Raw genomic sequence first — 21,478 nt, 5'->3', positions numbered from 1 at the left:
GCGAACTAGCATTTGAAATTAAAATTGTTCCACATAAATGTTTATTGGACAATGAATTTGAAAGATATTGCGCGGACCGTAGTTTGGGAACTGCTGGGATAAGGAATTGGTCATGAGATACGATTTTTGAAAACAGCTCAACTAAATCTTAATGGGGAACTCACGTGCGAGTGGGTCCACTCCTTGTACTCAGTGGCGCCGCAGTGGACGTTGGTGACAGTGCCCCGTTGAACAGTGACACACTGGTCGTATTGCGCCAACTGGTTGGCCTCACTAAGCCGAAACAGTTGGTTACCACCCATGCGGTGGCAATAGCCGGTCTCAAGTGCTCCGTCTCCATTTTTGTGTCCCATGCTGTCCAGGCACTGCTTTGTCCCAAACGCACGAACCTGAAAGCGGAATCCAAACGTCACCAACTACTGAGTGGACTCAGAGTCAAATGACATAGCCAAAATATTGATTTCAAAAGATCAAACTTTTCAGAACCAGTTTTACATCAACCCAAATACAAAACGCGCGGCAGGTTGGCAAATTCAAAAAGCAATCGCTAAAAAGGTGAGACAATATCATGTTTTCATTTGCATTAATTGGAATTTCTCAAAAAATTCAGGCGGAAGACATTGCGCAGCCTTTAACCGAAAAAACAATCCCATGAAGAAAGTGTCATCGTTGTTTTGATTAATCTAAAATTAGAATGTGACAATTCAGAAAAATTACAATTCAAAGTTACTACAAATTAAAACATTCCAAATCCTAAAATGAACTTCCGCAAAAAGAAGATTCAATAAAAAATCAATTGTATAGAGCCTATAGAGTAAAGACGATACAGGTGAAGCTATCTCACAAAGACTTTGTCCCTTTCCAAATTAATGACCTGGTTAGATATATTATTTTTTCAAAGTATTGAAGCAATTCTGAAAATTGAATGAGGCTGTTCACCAGGCATTTAGTTCAATAACATGAGGCGTTCCACTGGTGCAAATTAAGCTAAACTATCACAAGAGCGGTGGGATGGCGCAACGGATAAGGCGTTGGCTTTCCAATTATGCAAACCCGGTTCGATTCCCGGCTTATGCTGGTTGTTGACAAACACCGCTCACCTCTACCCAAAGCTTGAATCAAGTATGGGACCCACCTTTACCTTTATCACAAGATGTATAAAGTGACAATCTGCATTTATTCCAACGTTTTGTCAATCAGACACGAATGACTTCTTCAGGGAGCTAAACCAGGTAGTGACTACCTGTCTGGCATGGCAAAGCACAGGACCATGTTGCTGAAATCAATTATTATTTTGTATGTTTGGTTGGTTTCAGCAACATAGTCCTGTGCTTTGCCATGCCAGACAGGTAGTCATTACCTGGTTTAGCTCCCTGAAGAAGTCATTCGTGTCTGATTGACAAAACGTTGGAATAAATGCAGATTGTCACTTTATACATCTTGTGATAGTTTAGCTTAATTTGCACCAGTGGAACGCATCATGGTATTGAAGTAATTATTATCTTGCATTGCCTTGAAAACGCAATAGATGAACAATCGACATTATGGTAAGATCTAACTGTGAAGTTTAAATACAGTTTTTAGCATTTAATTCAATTAATCATCTTATATGGAACATAATAAACACCCCTGGCGAGGCCAAACATACTTACCTCACCCCATTCTTTGTTTTTTGGTGGCAGTGGGTAGTGCTCTGAAACGTCGTAAGCTATTTCTTCCATGAACCACTTGAAACTTTTGCAGTTATGGTTCTGCCTATAAGCAACCTGGTGCAGACAAGAACTCATTGCAAAGCAGTTTTGTGTACGAAGTCAGTGCAAAGACGAAGCTGGTTAGAGCTTGACACTCCATTGTAGATTCAAGGTAAATAAGATACTACAGGGTTGTTTGATTTAAATCAAGCCATAAAAATAAAAACAAATCATGAAGATTTTTTAAACATAAGAGGGCATATATGAAGACAAAGGGCTATTTTTGAATGAAATTGATGCAGCATTGGAATTTGTTGGGGACATTAGTCCTAAAATATTGTCAGAAGTCCTCAACTATCGTGCTAGAATGGGCCTTTAAACCGAACGAATTTCAGGATGTGCTCAAAATGGTAACCCTTTGACGTGGTAAAAATCCCAGTCTGACAGATCAACAGACATACAGGGACTTTGAAGGTTTCGAGAGCGAAAGCTACCAGTGCAGATGTTGGGCATGTTTTTTTTTAGCTACTTTCACCCTGATTCAATCTTAAAATCGAAATCGACTGGGCACTGCAAAAGCTGGCCAGCTTCTATTTATGTAAAAACTTTCTCATTGCACAATAAACTGCTAATTTTGTTTACCTGAAGTTTTATTCTTTTGGTACCGTATTACACTCAGTACTATTAAACTTTGGTTGCAAAAGATCTGATTGTATGTATCTAATGAGCAAAAAACATATTGATGTGTGCACTAAAGGATAAAACAGTAGTTCCCAACCTTTTCTACCTTGTGGACCCTTTTAGTCAATATGTAAATCTAAATCACCCCCCCTCCCCTACAAATTTAGTTTGTTAAAAACTCGTGTAGATTAATATTTTAATCTAATTCTTAGAAGAGAAACTAAACTCGCACTAGTAATAAGCTCTTCAGCCACTAATATTTCTCTTAATACTAAAATAATTAGTAATAAACTTTGCTGAAAAATGTTTTATTTAAAGAATATACAGTGTATTTGAAATATCAGAGTCAATGCATTCAACGATCAGTGTGAAGCTGATGAATGCGTGGAAGAATATTGGAAAGAGCACAACGAATGTTATTTTCCACGTCTAATCTATTTCTCTATTTTGTTTTCATTTGCAAGAGTCGAAAAAACTGATTCGCGTGTTAAATTGTAAGGAAGGAATGTTTTACATCGCAAGTTTGAGCACTATAATACCTTAATGGCATGAAAAAACTATTGCTCTCCTACTGTATCAGGTACTTAAAATTCTTTGCGTGTGATTGCTCGCTTTCGCAAACAGGGTCTAATTATGACGTATTTGTGCATATCAACGCATGTCTGCGGTGGATACAATCTATCAATCGATTCAATGTCTCTTGTTTCTCGTATTATGAGGATTGGACGCCAACGAATGTCTATTTTGTCTGATGCATTTCCCCATGCTACCCAGTCTTGTGTGTGGACCACAACAAAGTTGCATAAAAATACATATTATTATTATTGCTATTAAAAGCGTCAGAAAAAAAGTGAGTTAACTCCATCGATTAGCTCATGTAAACGTCACAGCGTGTTGTGCCATTTGACTAATTTTGAGTTTGCAAATTTTTTTAAATCAACATTGAACGGGCCTCCACACAAAAAAAGGTTTCTTCGATAACAGGTTGCTCCAATTTCTTCGTCTTTCGCTCGAGACATTGTTGTCAGGTATTTAAGCTTAGTTGAGTAGATGCAAAAACACAAATTTGGGTGGCCAAAGCTTTTGCGATATACGAAAAAACAGTCTTCTAGTGTAAACGTGAACAAGTAGCACTTCTAAATTATAAACCACAACAAAAAGCAAAACTATCCCAAAACCGCGGGGAAAACAGCAACCCTGTTAGTCAGTAGCAGCAAACCAGCTATTGAACTTACATGTCAGAGGTTGGTGTTGGTACGCTCAATACAAATCGTGACAACTGACAAAGCGGAAAAATAAAGTGAGAATATTTATAATAACTGAGCAGCATCAACGCAGTTTGTTCATATAGCTTCATGCTTTAAAGTGCCTCTGACAGGTAAATAAATTCGCTAAATTTACCTAAGATACCAAAAAGATGACACTAACAAACTTTCCTGACCAGCAAATCGTAAAAAATATCAACAGGCTACTAAGTTACACGCTTGCAAACTTTCGTTGACATCGGCGAATCTGGCACTCATTCAATTGCGAAAATAAAAACGGCAACACCGCTGTGACGTCACAGTAAGCGGGAAGGATACATTCTTTCTCTGTGATGACTTGGTAAAGTATGGTACGGCTACTGCAAAACGTGATTGTGTGGGGCTCTGTTGGTCTAAAGCATGTGCAAATTAAGAATTACCGAAATGAAAAAGTGAACTTATTATTACTATCAGGTTTCGATCAAATAGGTTGAGTTTACTTTTATCAAACAGCATCTCAAATCAATTGAAATTGCAGTTTCACAGGGCTACAATTTTCATACTTTTTTATTTGTCCTAATCTGGCTATAGCCATTTGCAGTGTAACAACAGTATTTCACAAACAGTACCTTTAATTTATGGTTGAGGCAATGCCTACAAACTGCTGTTTATGTGACATTGTCAGTGACAAAGACCGTGTGCTTTCTTTTCCCACTTTCCCACAAAACGAGGTACTGAGAAGAAAATGGTCAAAGTTTTTTTCAAGTGTTCGAAAGTGGGATGGGCCATACAAAAATAGTCGTATATGTTCACTTCACTGAAGATGATTTTGTTAATACCACTCAAGTAAAAATGCCTACAGGCATGTGTTGGAGTGTATACTACAAGGTGGTGCTCTCGGAAGCAACAATCGGATTGTGATGCCGTCATGCATTGTTTGGCGAATCCGAAACAATTTTCCAGATCCAGATGGCAGTTACACAGGATTTCAATGGCCATCTGAAGGCACATTATGAGAGAGAGAGAGAACTTTTATTTATTTTTGAATAGTGATGATGAATTAAATATGAATGATGATTCGTACGATTTCTTCATTTTTCACTTCAAGTATATTTTAGGTTTTGTAGGAACGTATCCAGTAGGCTACAGTTTTATTAAACTGCAAAAAACAATAAATCTTTGAAAAAAGCAACCTCTTGTACCAACTCCGACCAAACTGTGATCCACCAATTACATCTAGGAAGCGTTTGTTTCATCCGTTGCTAACGACGTCCACTTAGGATGACGTAATACCACCAAAGTCGTCCCAGAGCAGTGAAATATGGAGTTTCGCCTGTGGTGGCGCTGCGGAGCAGTCGTTTGATTAAATTACGCCCTAACCAGTCGAGCTACGAGGTTAAGATTAAAAAGTTCGCTAAGTGTAATTCTGCGCTAGGAAATGCTTTAAAAAGTTACTATAGTTGGATCCAACCTGTCAGGGGCACTTTAAAGAAAATGGAATGTTTCGTAACTATTCGAAGAAGCAGTGGACAGCATGATGCGATGTATACTTACGAGTTGATGATGTAACCATTTGAAATCAAAGTGACTTTAACTGACGGAAATTTCTTCCCTACTACGTTGAATAGACCAAAATAAAAAGACACGATAAGACGAAGACGCATTTTACACCACTTTAGTGTTCTTTCCATTGGTGATAGAATTTTAAGATTAAACTAGCGTTTTTTTGCCTACAAATTAGTAAAAATCTATTGTGTACCTTGTAGGGCGAACAGTGTTCGCTGAATATGTTCCCGAAATAATATGTGTAGCGACAGAAAGCATGATGTGGGAACAGAAAAGTTGCAAAACTATTTGTCGGGTGAAACTTGTCATGGCAATTGAAAGTCATATCATCTTTACTCAGATTTTATTCATTACATGTATGAAGTGAGCTATAGTTTCGGTGTGCAGTGCACTACGCACCCGAGTTGTAAATCACATTGACATGTCATTTAGAATTCAGTCACGTTTTTTTCTCAAAGGAATAAAGCCTGTGTTGTGTGTGTGGGTTGCCAGGAAATAGAGATGTTTACAGAATTATTGAAGTGGCAGAATCAGGACGGAATCGGATCTTATTGTATCAGGATCTTGGAAAAGGTGGATCCGAACATTTCTTGTGTGGGTCAAGTTCATGGCCTTGGATACATCTAATCTTTTACACCATTATAGCATTGTATAGAAATAGAAGTTTACTCCTAGATGGATCTTTTTAAAGGATCCTGAGCATTTCTACGAAGCACCTTCTATTAAGAGAGCTTGGTTACCGCTTCACTGCATGGTGAGATTGGTGTACCTCGGTTGAAACATTAATTATTACGTGAAGTAGATACAGCAGTTGGGTCAATTACATTACAATCAGTGATGTGGAGTCGAGCGAAAATTATACGACTCCGATGCTTCAATGTATAGCCTAACTGGCCGACTATCTTCAGTGTTGCTCGGTTTTTTGAAGTTCTTTTCCCCTTTTTTTTTTTTTTATATTTAATTTCACTTAAGTTACGCCATGGATCCACTTAATGTTATGATTTATATATACATGAAAAATATATAAAATAAAATTTGTTTGTTTAAAATTCAAAACATGTAAAATTTATGTGGTTTGAATTTGATTTATAACTTAGAGGGGAGCACAAAACTTCATAAATGACGTCAAGTTTAAGAACCCCTCTTGCATTGGAAGCAAAGCTCTTGCCATATTATCTATCTCTATTTATGCGATTTAATGTCTCTCGTTCCCCGTATTGCGAGAATTGGATGCCAACGAATGTCTACGTTGTCTGATGGCATTTCTACATTCCACCTGATCCTGAGAGTCGACCGAAACAAAATTTTCCAGTTACAGATCTTCCCGGATGTTGTCAAGCCAACGCTTTTTAGGACGTCCTCGTCATTTCAACCTATTACCATGGACACCAAAGGATTTTCTTCGGCCATGCAACTTCTTCCACCTTATGGCATCTTCAAGTGGTGGATGCCTAGCTTGGATCCCAGCTCTTCCATCATGTCATGGCATTGTCATTGCGACATAGCCGATTTTGCTCTTCGACAGTGATGAGCAAGGTCTCACTTGCATACAATAGTACACTCCTCACACCAGTGGCGTACCGTGACCACTTTGACAGGGTGTTCAGTGACGGCAAAGCAACAGCGGGGGGTCAGGGGGGCCTCCCCCAGAAAATTTTTAAAATTAACATTGAATTTGGTGCGTTCAGAGAGCATTTTCAGCACAAATTCTGAACATGAACAGAACTGACAAAAATAATGTTGTCGGAATGGAGAAGAATACAAAATAGATATTTATTTGACAGCGCATTGAATGAAAGACTTAATAATATCAAACATTAAGTTGCATTTCTAAAGTCACATACTTCAGTTCACTTTTTATTTTCGACCATCAAAACGAACAATATTACTTGCCATAACACAGCAGGAGTCTGAAAAAACGCGAAAGTTAAAGCGTGCTCGAGATGGAAATGATTTACTTCATGCAAGGATTAGGCACGGTCGCAACACCTTGAGAAATGTACAAGCGAATTAAAAACAAACAGGTGAAAGTTAAAACAAAAAACAATAGCAAAGCAACTCGATAATAAACAAGAAAAGAAAGTCGATTGCTATGTTGGTCGGCTGTACTTTTATCCGCCGTAGCCTACTACTTAGTAAAAACGAAAATGTTTAACACCTCGACTACAGAAGGAAAATTCATCTATAGCATAATTCGATTCTTCTTGTTTGTGCAATAAATTTTTGAATTACATCGTCGTAGAAAGCTTGCTTTTGCTTCAGTTCTAGCAAAAGTTGTTTCCAACGCTAATCACCTAATCCAACAAGCTAAAACTTGCTATTGCCTGGGATTCCCCCAATGACGCGCCAAGGTGTGCAGATCAGCGAGTGCACAGCCTGGCTGACCTAAAACCATTGCTGTTTTCGCTGCCTTGTGACGTCATTTTTCTTAATTGTTTATTTTAAATAGCACTCGCAAAGGTGTCAGTGCACACCCAGCCTAAAGGTAATGACCGAAAAAAATTAAAGGCAATGACCTCAAACGTTGGAGTATTAAAATTAGAAGGGGAAGAGTTTTGCAATTGAAAAGAAAGCAATCAGCATGCAGCAAGATGTTAGAATATCATGAAAGTAAAGAACATCGACAACCGATGGAAATTTTCTTTTTTTCTGGATTTCTTGGGGTGTGCAGTGCACACCTTGAACACCCTGAATATACGCCACTGCCTCACACACATATAATGCACGTGACCGCCGCTACCGAAGGGAATATCCTGTCTGTAAGGATAAAGATGAGCTCAAGGAAACTCTTCCAGGTCAATTGCACCCCTACTGAGGTGGCATCCATGCAGCTTCCCGACTGTCCAATCATGTCACCAAGATAGCAAATGGCAGGCACGATGTCAAATCTTGCATCTCCAAATATAAGCTTGTCAGCAGTTGGTTTCGAAACTATTGTTACTTCACCGCGGTACTTTTGCATTTAAAGTTAGATTTTTTCTTGAGAACCACTAACCCCTGAACACTTGCGGTCGATCCATTTCTTACAATGAGCGCAGTACATAGAGTTCCTGCCAACGCCTCGCCAACACACACCACATGGAAATTTCTTTCTTTCTTTTGAACTGGTTCTTACAGCTTGAGGGGTGTAGGGGAGTATAGTATATTAATCCTGTAAAATCCCTCTAACTTGACGCCTCACAACATCTTGATATTTCAATTAATTCCGATTACAGCAATTAAACTAAAACGAGCAGTGCATGAAAATGCATAACGAAAATAGCGCAAACAAAAATACACAACATGACTTCATTAGTTCAACAAACTGGTTCAAACCGATACCAGCGCGTCATGGCTTAAATTGCCAATATGCACGACAGCAATGTCACGATAATGTGTTTCCAAGGCACGCTGGTTATAAATAAACATCGCAAGCCAGCTGAAAGCACTGGTAACCAGCAGGCAACAATCGACGTCACTTGAAGCGACATTTGGCAAAGAAACACAAACCAACCACATCGTGCTTTCATACATCGAGTCTATTCGCCGAAGTAAAGGTAGAAAATATAATTCCAAATGCTGTCCTTGAATTTACTTCTTCAAAATGTGTCCGAACTTTCGCCTGCACTTCCACAATGTGAATCACAAAAAAAAATTATCAAAATTAACCAAAGCGCAAACTTTCGAGGATGTTTGACATTTTTCTAAACTAAACTGAACATTGAATAATATGGCAACGCCACTGTATTACTGAGCAACGATAACCATAATGTAGCAATGACTAAAAGAAATAAATCAACTTTTTTCCTAAATAGGAAATCAAAATGTTTCGATAGTTCTTAAAGCTAAAGCCTACCGCGGAGGTAAATTGACCTGCTATTCGCGTATGCTGTTCCAATAAATTCATTAATTCAAAAATTCCCATATAAGGTCATCTTGGATCATAGACTCCTTAAGTAAAGGACTGGAACCTCCCATGCTCGGGGTTTGTAACTTGAGTCTGAATGATTAACTTGAGTCCTGGCTAAAATGACTTCTAGAGAAGCTAGAAACACAATCTTGGATTCCATATTAGGGTTTTTGAGGATGGCTAGTTCAATAGTGTTACTTTCAACACCATCTGAGTTCATTTTCAAGGTCAAAATATTATATTTTAAGGTCAAATTACAGAATTTTGGTCATTTTTGCGTCTAAATCGTAAAGCAAAACTGTTTGAAAGAAGTTTGAACGTTTGAAGTTTGAAGAAGTTCGAACTGTTTGAAAGAAGTCTGTGACAAAATATGATATTGTGCACCTACTGCATCTATTGTGTAAGATATTTTCTCTACACTGCGTAAGTTCTTTGAAGTTCTTTTTATTTATTTTGGGAAATATTTTGGTGATTTCATATGCCCTTGCAAAACATTGCAGTTCCAAGCTTTTGTGACGTAACAATTTACTGAAATCATAGCTGTAATTTGCATCAGGGTTGATCTCTAAAACAATGAAAACTATTAATACTACAAAAAGTGCTCAATGCCAAGCAAAAAGGCAAAGCAGAGCGAATTAAATCAAATATAGTTATTACTATCTGAAGCCTTTACAAATTGTTTCACCTAACGGATCATCAGAAGGTCTGAAAAAACATGCAAACAGTAAAGATCGATAATTCTGAAAAGATATTAAATATTACAACTGTAATTTAATCTGCCAAAAAAAAAACCTCTAAACCTGTACTTCCTGAGAAGATATTAAATATTACAACTATTACAAGATTACATTTATTACAAGATTACAATTATTAGAAGATTACAAATATTACAAGGATTGATCTCTAAGTGGTCAAAACTGGTTTTGACCACTAAGCGGTTTAAACCTGGTTTTAACCGGTGAAAACTAGGTTTAAACCGGTCAAAATCCAGAAAAATATTTTTATGTAGTGAATGGTCGGCTACCTGGGCTATTTAGGAAATATAAAAGCAGCTGTGACCATTTTGATATGCAGGCCTCGAAATAGCTGGCGGCCATGGCCGCCAATACCGGCCTGTGAGGCAGGCAAAATTTGTTGGAATAAATTCTTGTACTTCAGTTGGCTGTGCAAATTGTTCATCGTTCTACCAAGCATTTTTGGTTCATCAGAAACTTATTTTTAGAATTTGAATTTTCTCAATAATTAAAATAACCAACTGATTGAAATATCAAAAATAAACAGAGAAATTGAATATTTTTTGTTCCAAATCCAGCATTTAGGTTATTGTTGATTAAAACAAAATATAGTTGAACATCATTACTAAACATGGATGGTAATATTTTTAATTCAATTGAAAATCAACTTGATTCATACACTAAAGGGGTTTTGACCAGTTTTGACCAGTAATAGGTGGTCAAAACTGCCCGGTTTAAACCGATCAACCCTGATTTGCATGATAAGACTGAAATGCGCTGCCGGTTTCGTTTTGCTGAGTTGTTATCATTTGTAGATGCACCTTTAGCTAGTAATATTGCTGCTTGTACTTTAGCTAACATTCTATTGAAAGCTTATGTCCTCAATGTAAGTGACAAAGAAAAGTCTTTGGGATGCCTCAGGAGGCAAGAAAAGCTTTCCAACTAGTGATAGACATTGTGTATTATATTGTAATCATGGACTCCTTTAGATAATAGCCATAGTGTTGAGAAATACATATGACGTTTCATGTTTATGTAATAACATATTTCGTCACAGACTTCTTTCAAACAGTTTTGCTTTACGATTTAGACGCAAAAATGGGCAAAAACGATCAAAATTCTGTAATTTGACCTTAAAATATAACATTTTGACTTTGAAAATGACCACAGATGGTTTTGAAAGTAACACTATTGAACGCCATCCTCAAAAACCCTAATATGGAATTCAAGATTGTGTTTCCAGCTTCTCTAGAAGTCATTTCAGCCCAGAACTCAAGTTGATCCTTCAGACTCAAGTTACAAACCCCGAGATCGCAACATTCCAGTCCTTTACTTGAGGAGTGTATGTCTTGGATACACGTCAAAGTGGACGTTGTGAAATTAGTTTTTTTTATATTGAAGCATGAAGCCACTGCGGCAAGAAGCAAACACTGAGAAATGATTTGTGTTGGACCACAAAACATCGCCACTCCGCCACGCTTACAAGTGACAACAGTAAAATTATTTGTTGATTTAATCACGATGCATGCAGCTCGACCTGACAACCCGTAGTAGCTATAGATCAGTATAATATTTAAGAATACAAGCAAGAATGCATCTCCACAACCTTGATACCGCAAAAAGTCGGTTGAAAGGCAGTGACGCGACAATTCCTTTGAACGTCGTGGTTTCTCATGCACATGTACACTGTACAGGGGCTCCGAAAGTCCGTGTAGATTTGAAAAACTAATTTTAATCAAAATTCGTCATGAGACTATCCGCTATTCTTATTTGTATTTTTTAAATTTTCACACGCCTAACAATCCTTAGGGTAATATGATTTTGTACTGCTATGAAAGCATCTGATTTGCAACAGTTCTTGAAGATAGTGACGTGTGATCAAAATTTCCCATTGATTTTTTTACTACAGTAGAATTCGCCTATAACGGCAACTCTAGGGGATTTGCAAAAACTGACGTTATAGCCGAATTGACGTTATAGACGAACTACTGCAAACTATTTCCAAAACTGTCTTTTGATTAAAGAAAGAGGTGTTGTAGAAAGAGATTGTTTGCAATGATGACCTCGGAATTTCATATTTTTTTGCAAGCTCTGATACGCTTGTAGCCTTACCGCTGTTGAATCGGCTAACAATTTCATATTTTTTCCAAAGAGGGAAATGTCTTCGTTTGTTTGGCATTTTGCTTCAGAGATCTTTTTCGACAACTGCAGGCTACTGTGTAACACTGCGGCTTCTAGTTTATACAGTAGGCTACTGCACGTACAACTGTTGCTTTGAGTTGTAGGTCAGTTGTAGAGCTGCTTTTTACACGTGATAGTTTTTCACACGGGAAAAAAAAGTAAATTCAGTTCATTAGTTTATACATTACTGCACGTAGAACTGTTGCTTTGAGTTGGTTAAAGGTCAGCTGTAGAGCTACTTTTTACACGTGATAGTTTTTCACGCGGGAAAAAAGTTAATTCAGTTAATTAAAGTCCCTGCTGCGAACGACGTAGTAAAATAAAGGGAAGACATTTTGCAAGCAGCAGCGCTAACAGGATTAAAAGACTGACCGTTCGTGGTGAAGGTGATGGCTTAAAGTGACGTTATAAACGAACAAAAGACGTCCGGGGACCAATAAAGGGTGCTGTTATATGCGAATTGACGTTATAGGCGATGCTGTTGTAGCCGAATTACAATGTACGTAAAAGATAGGAATTCTGCCGGGACCGAGCGAAATGTGACGTAATAGGCGAATTGACGTTATAAACGAAGCCGTTATAGGCGAATTCTACTGTAATTCATTCAACTTACGTTTGGTCCAGGGTTTGGTCTAGTCTAGAGTTTGGGTTCTTTTTCTGCTTTTCATTTGGCGTTTACTTAAGTTTGGTTTAGTTTGCGACTTCACTGTTTTGTTTAGTTAAAATAACTGTAAGTGGAAGAATTGTGATTTGTTTTCATTTACAGTCATTTTTTATGGCGATGGGTTTTTGAGTAATGTGCACTGCGCTGTAAACTATTATTGGTATATTTTCATAGTGTAAACCAGACATGTGCATTGTGCAACCAATGGCACTGCGGCCCGCCAGGTTGTTCCATGCGGCCCGCGTGGTGCTCAGCAAAATGTTAAAACTTTATGCTAGCCATCACTATTTGATGCAGTTTACATCAAAGCAATGGAAATTTTCACATGCTGTGCACAGATTGTGATGCAAGAATGCTGCGTTGCATAATTTCGCAATGCGAGATAACCACAAGAAAAAGCTGTGTCCTGTGTGGCATTGTACAGTACCGTAGTTGATACTTGATGGAGTTGTTGGTGCTACATAGAATCATAGATAGTCTACTGTTGAAAACGATTTGGTGAACTTTTATAAAAACTATGTTGGGGGAAGCATCAGAATCTTGTCCACCATGTCTTAATAACCATTTCGCTTTTTGGAAGCACATTGCTGCGAGCAATTTTTCTCTAAGATGACATATTGGCTCTCTGACCTTTGTGTATTTTTTCGTTGTTTTGTTTTGGATATGGACAGCTTTGTCTGACGCAAATAAGTAGCCTAATATAATATTGCAAAGGAAAGCAAAAAGGCCAACAATCGACACAACATTTGAAAAGTCAACTTGGAGTTGCTTGAATAGTTCTGTGAAAGCAAATATTCTAAAAGTTTGCAAAGATCTGCAACAGCAAAAATCACATTAACCTGTGATTAAATACGCTTAACTGAATTTAGTTTCCTCATCTTCCATCGACAATTATTCACAGTTTTTCAATAAACTGTCGCACAAGTGTGTCGTGGACTGCATTAAATCTATTTCTTAACTACATAAACTACTTTCAAAGGAAAGTAGTTTTATGATACTAATTTTTTCTGAAAAAATCAAGTGGCCCGCGTTATCATTCAAAATTTTGTATTTGGCCCTCCAGTGAAAAAGGTTGCACATGCCTGGTGTAAACTGTAAGCGGATATTGACCACCTTCACGAACCTATAGTCGTGTTAAAATGTAATTAGAATGATCGCCCCTCTACGAAATCGGAGTGTCTAGGAAACTGATTTGTTCAGCTCTCATCTCTATGGAGATGCCTCAACGTGGTGTAGAGGTGAACCTAGGCTGAAAACTAGACACATCCCTAGCAACTCCTGAGATTAATAGGAACACGTAAAAGTCCTCAATGGCAGACTATTTCGCAGAAGAGGGCGGTGTCTACATACAGTATACACAGCATTGATTTCTATTATGTCATCTGTGCCTTGTGTTGTTTGTTCCATAATCACGTTGCTCCTTTACGAAATCAGAGCTCTCATCACTATGGAGATGCCTCAATGCGGTGAAGAACCCAGGCTGAAAACTAGGCATATCCCTACAAACTCCTGGGATTAATAGGAAGACGTGAAAGGCCCCAACGACAATCTTATTTTCGGCGGAAGAGGGCAGTATCTGACAGGCAGGCATCCTTTAAAGCGGGCCTCAATAAACAGAGCACACGGCAGCCTGTGGCAACTAGTTCCCCTGAACTGCACATTTCGACCTTATTGGACGGCGGTGGACATGGAGCTGGCCAAAAGTGTATGTGTTTAGCCCTGGCGGAACTTTCTTGCTCTCTGTATTTTAAAATTAGATTTTTTGCACCTTGCCTTTCTACCACATTATGTGATCTGTTCAACACCTTTTGATGCAGTTACCTATGATTCTCGTATAGCCTATATCGTTGAGTTTGAGCTAGTCAGAAGTACTGTACTGTACATTTTTGTCTTTTTTTTCCTTTTTATAGATTTAGTAAACCATTGTATTTTATGCAGATGAGTTAAATTATATATATATGTTATTCCTGAAGAGGACATCTTGTGATGTCGAAAACGTTCGATATTTAATTTCTTGCGTAGTTTTGTGTTTCTGTAAATGTAATAAACTTGAATAGGTCAAACTTGATCACGTTGCTCGGCTTCGTATGCTTATGGTTTCAATTTAGGAAGGAAGTGAACACACAAGAAACTTTCAATGAGGACGATGTGCAACAAAGGATGTGAAGCTCTAGCACGAGTGCGATATGAAAGCACAACATTCGTAGATCCATCATCTAATGTACTTGCCTGAGCAGATATGTCACCATAAGGCATGTTGATGGTCTCAGGGCGGCTGGCGTAGAAATAATCCTTGTACTCGTCCCACCACGTCTCTACCACGCGAATGTAATTCTTTGAACAACAATAGAGAGTAAACACACAAGCTTCTTGACCACTTAAAATTCAATTGAAACGATTTTTTAACAAACCTAAACTTTGGAAAAAGGAACTCCATCCATGTGGGCTATCACGACATGACTGAGGGGCACTCACCGACATAACAGGCATTTACACTTCGTTCCACCGTCGCCGCTGTAGAAAGAATCGTACCTACGAAGCCTTCCCAAAGGCTGAAACAGCAGTCTACCGCTGTGAATTGTTACCACAGTCAACACTTTATTTCCTTTTAGCAAACAGTGGAGCGATTGCAGTGTTGTAGAACTTGGGACACATTACAATGCCAGAGTGACGGGTCAGGAAACAAGGAGCCTCTCTTTCCAACCGGTGTGCAAAAACTATGAACATCATACTCACTCTTAAACTGGGGTTAGATGGCACATAATCTGGGGGTGGATTTCCGCTCCATCCGGGAAGTCTGTAGACGTGACCAACGCGTGAGCAAGGAACAAACAAAACCTCTCCACCACACATCCAAATCTGAATACAATAGATTTGTTATTTTCATGATGCTAAAAGCTTTTGGGGACAGCGATGTAATATCTTGTTCAGGTGCATACATCACCTATGCAGCGGCATGACTAGAGATGTAAATGCAAAAAAAACGAACCGTTTTTTTTTTTAAAACGTGTTTTTTTTTCAAAAAAAACTTGGGCCAAAAAAAACACGTGTTTTTTTCATATTTTTATGGAAAAGTTGCAAATTTTTTACAATTCGCAGCTTTGTTTCATTATAGTGCTCTTGAAAAACATTAAACTAGTAAAAATGGTTTCATTGGTGTGCTGAAATTCCTAAGTGTTTGTGCTTGGCACTTGGCAGCATATGTTTTTTGCATAGTCCTACGTGCTACGTTGTTTCGCTTTCTTCTTCATTCTCAGGCGTGTTGTTTGTGAGTAAGTGACAGTAGACCTGACAAACATTGAATTAATGCAATTTGATACATGACATAATATAGATGAGTTAATTTCTTTTTCTATTTATGGAAGTTAGCCAACGATGTTATTATACCGGGACTGGTTATTCTTGTACACACTCAATGGGTTGACAAAATTTTGGCAAAAACAAGGTGGCAGTATTCAGAACACACATTACCTTGTTTGTGGTAATTTACTAATGCAGCCATTGCCAATAGCTTGTTTACACATGTTTTTTAACTGATAGCTTAACAACGATGTATATTATGCTTTATAAATGTTGAAACAGAAGTATTCTTTTCGTGTGTTGTAAAGTCTTAGACACTTTGTCATGGATGCTTCTTGCAGACCATTTGTGACATAATGCAAGAGATCTTATCACTGATATTTTTAGCTGTCAAAAGTAAGTGCATTTGTCAGAAAAGGTTTAGGTTAATGTTTCTTTCAAATGCCCACCACCCATGTTTACTATTGCTAGTAACTACCAACCCTGAAGGAAGAAATTTTCCCTTCAAAATGGAGTTTTTCAGCACTACTCAGTGTTTACATTGTGAATAACTGCTTCATGATACTTTTCCTGACAAGTGTATAAAGAGAACTAGGCCTACTACTTTTTGTGATAAAAAGAAATTGACCTCTTGTCGTAACGCACCAATAAAACCATGATGCGTAACTTTAAATTTTTTTTTTATTATTGGGTAGAGGAAAGATTGACGAAAAGTTTGGCAAAAACAGAAAAGTGCTAAAGTCAGTCTTGCAAACTACAGTACTTCAAATTGGATGGATTAAGTGCAACCATACTTCTTTTAAACATGTCTATGACAGCACAATGATGTGATTAAGGGAAAACAAACATGACTATGACATCACAAAGGAGTATTGAACCTCTTCAGAGAAAATAAAAAACATCAAAATGTTTCCATCTTTCACTACATTTAAATGTGATTTGGGCTAAAACTTGGGACTTTAGCACTGCACTGCTTTTGCCAAACTTTTCATCATTCTTTCCTCTACCCAATCAAAATTTTTTTTTAAAAGTTGCGAATCATGATTTTATCGGTGCGTAACGACAAGAGGTTAATTTCTTTTTATCTTAAAAGTAGTAGCCAAAACTTGTTTTAATGTTCATAAACAGATAACCCACCCCAGAAAACATGGGAGTAGAGCTAAAAATTATCCAAATATGTTGAGCGGTTCTTGAGATATTGCCGTTTTTCTATTGCTCCTTATCTATGAAGCCACCTAGTGGCTAAGAGTATTTCAGTTATAACCCGAGAACCGCTTGTGTGATTTTCATCAAGTCTGCACCAAATCCACATCAACTGGAACAACTTCTTGACGTTGTACTGGAAAAGGTGTGGAGTTCTGGTCAAAAGTGCCTTTGTGAAGCAGAGAAACAGGACCCTGACCACCTGGTCCTAACATGCCCATTAACCAAAATCCCAGGTGGCTTCGAAATTGCACACGAGTGTGGTACTGCATTTAACAACTGGCTGGACCAAATTACAGACAATACTTGAGATGTGCCAACCATAAGACACTGTTACTACTATTTGAGACGATGAGAAATCTTTATGGCTCGTGTGTTGAGACTTGAGATCTACAAAATTGCAATGAAAAAATATACACATATTGTCTGATTTGAAATAAGTTATACGAGTTATGAGACTGTTTGTTTGTTGAAAGAGACGCTATTGCAATGAGTTTACCCTAATTGCTGCATATTTTGACATTTAATATCAAAAATAGGTAAAAAAAAAAACGAAAAAAAAACGATAAAAAAAACAAAAACGAGCTCGTTTTTTTTAAAAACAAAAAAAAACGTTTTTTTACATCTCTAGGCATGACTGTAGTTTGACAAATATTACAAAATCCAGTGCAAAATTTTGTTTTTACATCAAATGAAAGTGAAGCATCGGTCAGCTTTGCAGTAATCCACATGCTCTAAGACAAGGGTCTCAAACTCTTGGTTAGAACAAAGAGATGGAAAAGCACTGTACACACGCAAAAAAATAACGAAAAAGAAAAACAAAAGAGCGCAAACGAAACGATGAATCTTGGAGTAAAAATCTTGCAATCAACTTTCAAAAAACGCGAAAAAAAATAAACCTTAGAAAAACTGTCTTCAGCAAATATCAAGGTTACTAACTTACAAAAACAAAAAGTTACTAACTTACTACCATGCGATAACGACACAATAAGTGAGTAGGTAATGTGATTGCAATGTAACAATACGAGTTTCTCGCACGCAATAAAATGGCACGACAGTAGTGCCAAAAAGTCGGGTGAAGTTTGATGGACATTTTCGGAAGTTTGATGCAAGTTTAGAGCGAATCTTAGCTTTCTTAATCTATTGTGGGCCGCACCAAAAGTCCCTGAAGGCCGCGTGTTTGAGGCCATTGCTCTATGCTAATCAAACTCAATTCACCTTAAATGACATTTCGAAGTTCTCTCCGCCCCAAATTTCCAACCCAGGATCGTAAAGACCGATCTCAAAGAAGTAAGCTCTTTCAATGGCAAATAATCCTCCGGCCATCGCTGGGGACCTGTAAGTGATTAAAAATATTAATAACTAAACCTGTAGAAGATTTGGATCAGTGGTTCTCAAACTTTTTTGTAATTGACCCCTTGCGATTTTTCCAATGACTCACGGTCCAACATAAAATTAGGCAAATTCGCATAAAAACGCTAAAATAGTCGTTCAAGCATCAATGAGATTGGTGCACCTGCTTGGGTGTTACCATGAGATTGGTGCACCTGCTTGGGTGTTACCATGAGATTGGTGCACCTGCTTGGGTGTTACCAGTTCTTTTATGGTTCCTTTGGCACAGCGCCACCTTCATATCATGCATCACATCCAACCTGCTTCGAGATTTTGATAGCGAGTAGGTCAAAGATTACGATTAATTATGAAACAGTTTTTTCCAACGCACAAATGCCAATTTGCATGATACAACATATTTTTGTACATGCGAATAACCTACTTAATGTTGAAAATGCTGTGCCACATTCGTAAGTTGTTGAAAATGGAATTAGCACTTTTTAGTGCCATCTTTGCGATATCAGATTAGGACAGCGTCATTTCAACCGTCACTGCAATGCATCTCAAAGAAAATAGCCTTTAGACCCCAATCATTCACTAAATCAATAAACTGTTGTTGAATTACAGTAGACTAAGTTGTCTTCCAATGGCGGATTGCTAATATTAGTTCCAAACGGGTTGTTGATGAAACAACTGCACTTTTATTTTGAAGATCCTGTCAGTTGGGAAGTAACGGCAAATCTAATCACCAAGAATGAAAAAGCAGAGAAGCCTATCCACCGCTCAATCTGCCTTAGTAATAAAGTGAACGAAAAAAGCCGCCTGTCTTGGCGTAAGAGAAAAAAGTTCACGAGCCTGGATATTGCAATCACGTCAAGACTTTGTTTAAGAAAAACACACAGCGTTTTTGGAAGGTGCTTTGCGGTCCCAGAATATTGCTTCGCGGACCCCACTTTGAGAACCACTGAAAGGTTTAGCCGGTGCCAGGAACAATCGGCTTCTTAACAGTGCTCAAGAAATTACAACATTTAGCAATTTCTTGAAGAAATACATTTATCAGAAAAACATTTACTAGTCCGCCTCGATAGCTCAGTTAGTCAGCGTGTAACTTCGTGAACAAAGAAGCTTCAAGATCAAGCGGCGCTGGTTCGACTATCAAGATGTGCGCTTGAGCAACGCATTCTAAGGACTGCTCTCCATTCAGCGGCACCAAGTGGATGGAATAGTTCACAGACAATACTTCAACAAGCAAAAACTTCAATCTGTCAATCTCGGTGACCGGACCTGCATCAGTGGTTCAAAGCATTTACGAGTATGCGAAACTGCCAGGATTAAGCTCTTATAGAAGCTTTCCCAGTCCGAGGATAAAGATTCAATCAATTAAGTGACACCAAATAGCCAAAAAAAAGGGTCTGCTACTATTCGGTGAGTCCGATTCGGTGAGTTCCTAACCTCTAACCCCTAACCCTAATCCTTAACCCCTAACCCTAAAACGGCAATGATAATTAGGCTACGGTACCCAATAATTTAAAAAAAAAATTGAAAAAATCCCCCGTTAAGGGGTCGGACTCACCGAATCGGACTCACCGAAACGGGCCATTCCGAAAAAAAATGCTTTTGGTCTTCCTATAAATTTTTAAAGTTGGGCATAACATATAAGGTCTATCATTAAAATTATTATTAATGGTATACGTTGAAATAAAATTAGCTTGACAATAATAATGCTACAGAATACCGTATATCAGTGCTCACTATAATAAGCAAATTCGCAAAAATTGTGCTCCCACAACAGATCTAAAAACACTATTAAAAATTTTCATCTCATTAGTTCCTTATTTAGCGCATAAATTGAACTGAAACTCTTAACATGGACACATCGGGCAAGCAAAAATTCCATTAACCTCGCCATGTTAGCGACGGATGTGATGTCAATCATTTCCGATGAGCACGACCTAACCAGTGAAAGCTCAAATGTTGGTTTCAACTGGCTCTCGTTGATATGCAATAAACTTCTAAGGTGCATGAACTTCAACACAAAGTCGGTCTCGGAAGTGAATAATAATATTCGTTTAGAAACCTGCGGCATGACGTCGATATATTTGCGCTCGTCCTGATGAACTACGAATGATACGAACGAGACCAGTGATGAAGTTGAACGATTAGATCATGGCTATTAAGCTGAACTAAAGGAATCGATAACCACTCCAGAATAAGCAATTCGGTATAACAATGCGTTACAGCAACAATTAATTTGGGATAACTGAGAAGCTTTTTACAGCAGTAATAGATTTTAAGTCGAAATGAAAACTCTCCTAAAAAGGAAACGTTGCTATCAGATCCGATCATTAAAATAAATTTTCTATTTTACGCTAAAGTATATTACAAGCGAGGTTGGCCGCTATGCCGTTTACGCGAAAAGCAAATCCAAACAAGTGCAAGAGGGCAACGACAAACTTGACCAATGCAAGTTGTACAAATGATGTTATCACAAATTTTACAAATGTAAACAATAACACAGCCACGAGCGTTGTGCCACCAAAACATAAAAAAGCTCAAATATAATTAGTATAACCATTCACTAATATAGTAATATCGATTAGACTAACAAAGGAAAGAGAACGGTGATACCAAACTGAGTAGCTGGTCAAACTGAAGCATCTGAATGAGGGCTTCAAGCATTCGCATTGCAACTATCCCACAGAGAGTTAACGCATGGACTTATTTGGTAGGGTAGCAACTAGCAGTTCAAGCTGACATTGCTTGCATTTCTTGATTAAAGAATATGATTTGGGATAAGCAGAGAAACAAAATGTAAAAGATCAGAAAGAGACATGATGCAAAATTAATATAAATTGCTGAAAAATGCGTCTTATCAAGTTCACTTTGATGGTACTGTTGAACACTTCACATAACTTCATGCAAATGTGGCTTAAATCCAGGTTCCGTGATTGGCTGAGTTACAAAACTAAGCCTGAGGCATAAAAATAACCAAG

General features: G+C 38.0%; 1 protein-coding gene across 1 annotated transcript in view; it reads right to left on the bottom strand.

The window, feature by feature from the left end:
* LOC145782702 (N-acetylgalactosaminyltransferase 7-like) overlaps positions 1-21,478 on the bottom strand; it is a 65,989-nt gene that overhangs the window by 3,795 nt on the left and 40,716 nt on the right. Inside the window, exons 6-10 of the mRNA XM_082594454.1 lie at positions 18,372-18,489; positions 15,387-15,509; positions 14,880-14,984; positions 1,653-1,766; positions 165-389 (exon numbers count right to left, since the gene is read on the bottom strand). Coding sequence (XP_082450580.1) covers positions 165-389; positions 1,653-1,766; positions 14,880-14,984; positions 15,387-15,509; positions 18,372-18,489 — 685 coding nt within the window. The remainder of the gene's footprint in view (positions 1-164; positions 390-1,652; positions 1,767-14,879; positions 14,985-15,386; positions 15,510-18,371; positions 18,490-21,478) is intronic.

Source organism: Aplidium turbinatum, chromosome 14, assembly GCF_918807975.1.
Source record: "Aplidium turbinatum chromosome 14, kaAplTurb1.1, whole genome shotgun sequence".
NCBI lineage: Eukaryota > Metazoa > Chordata > Ascidiacea > Aplousobranchia > Polyclinidae > Aplidium > Aplidium turbinatum.
This window is presented reverse-complemented; position numbering and strand designations above follow the sequence as displayed.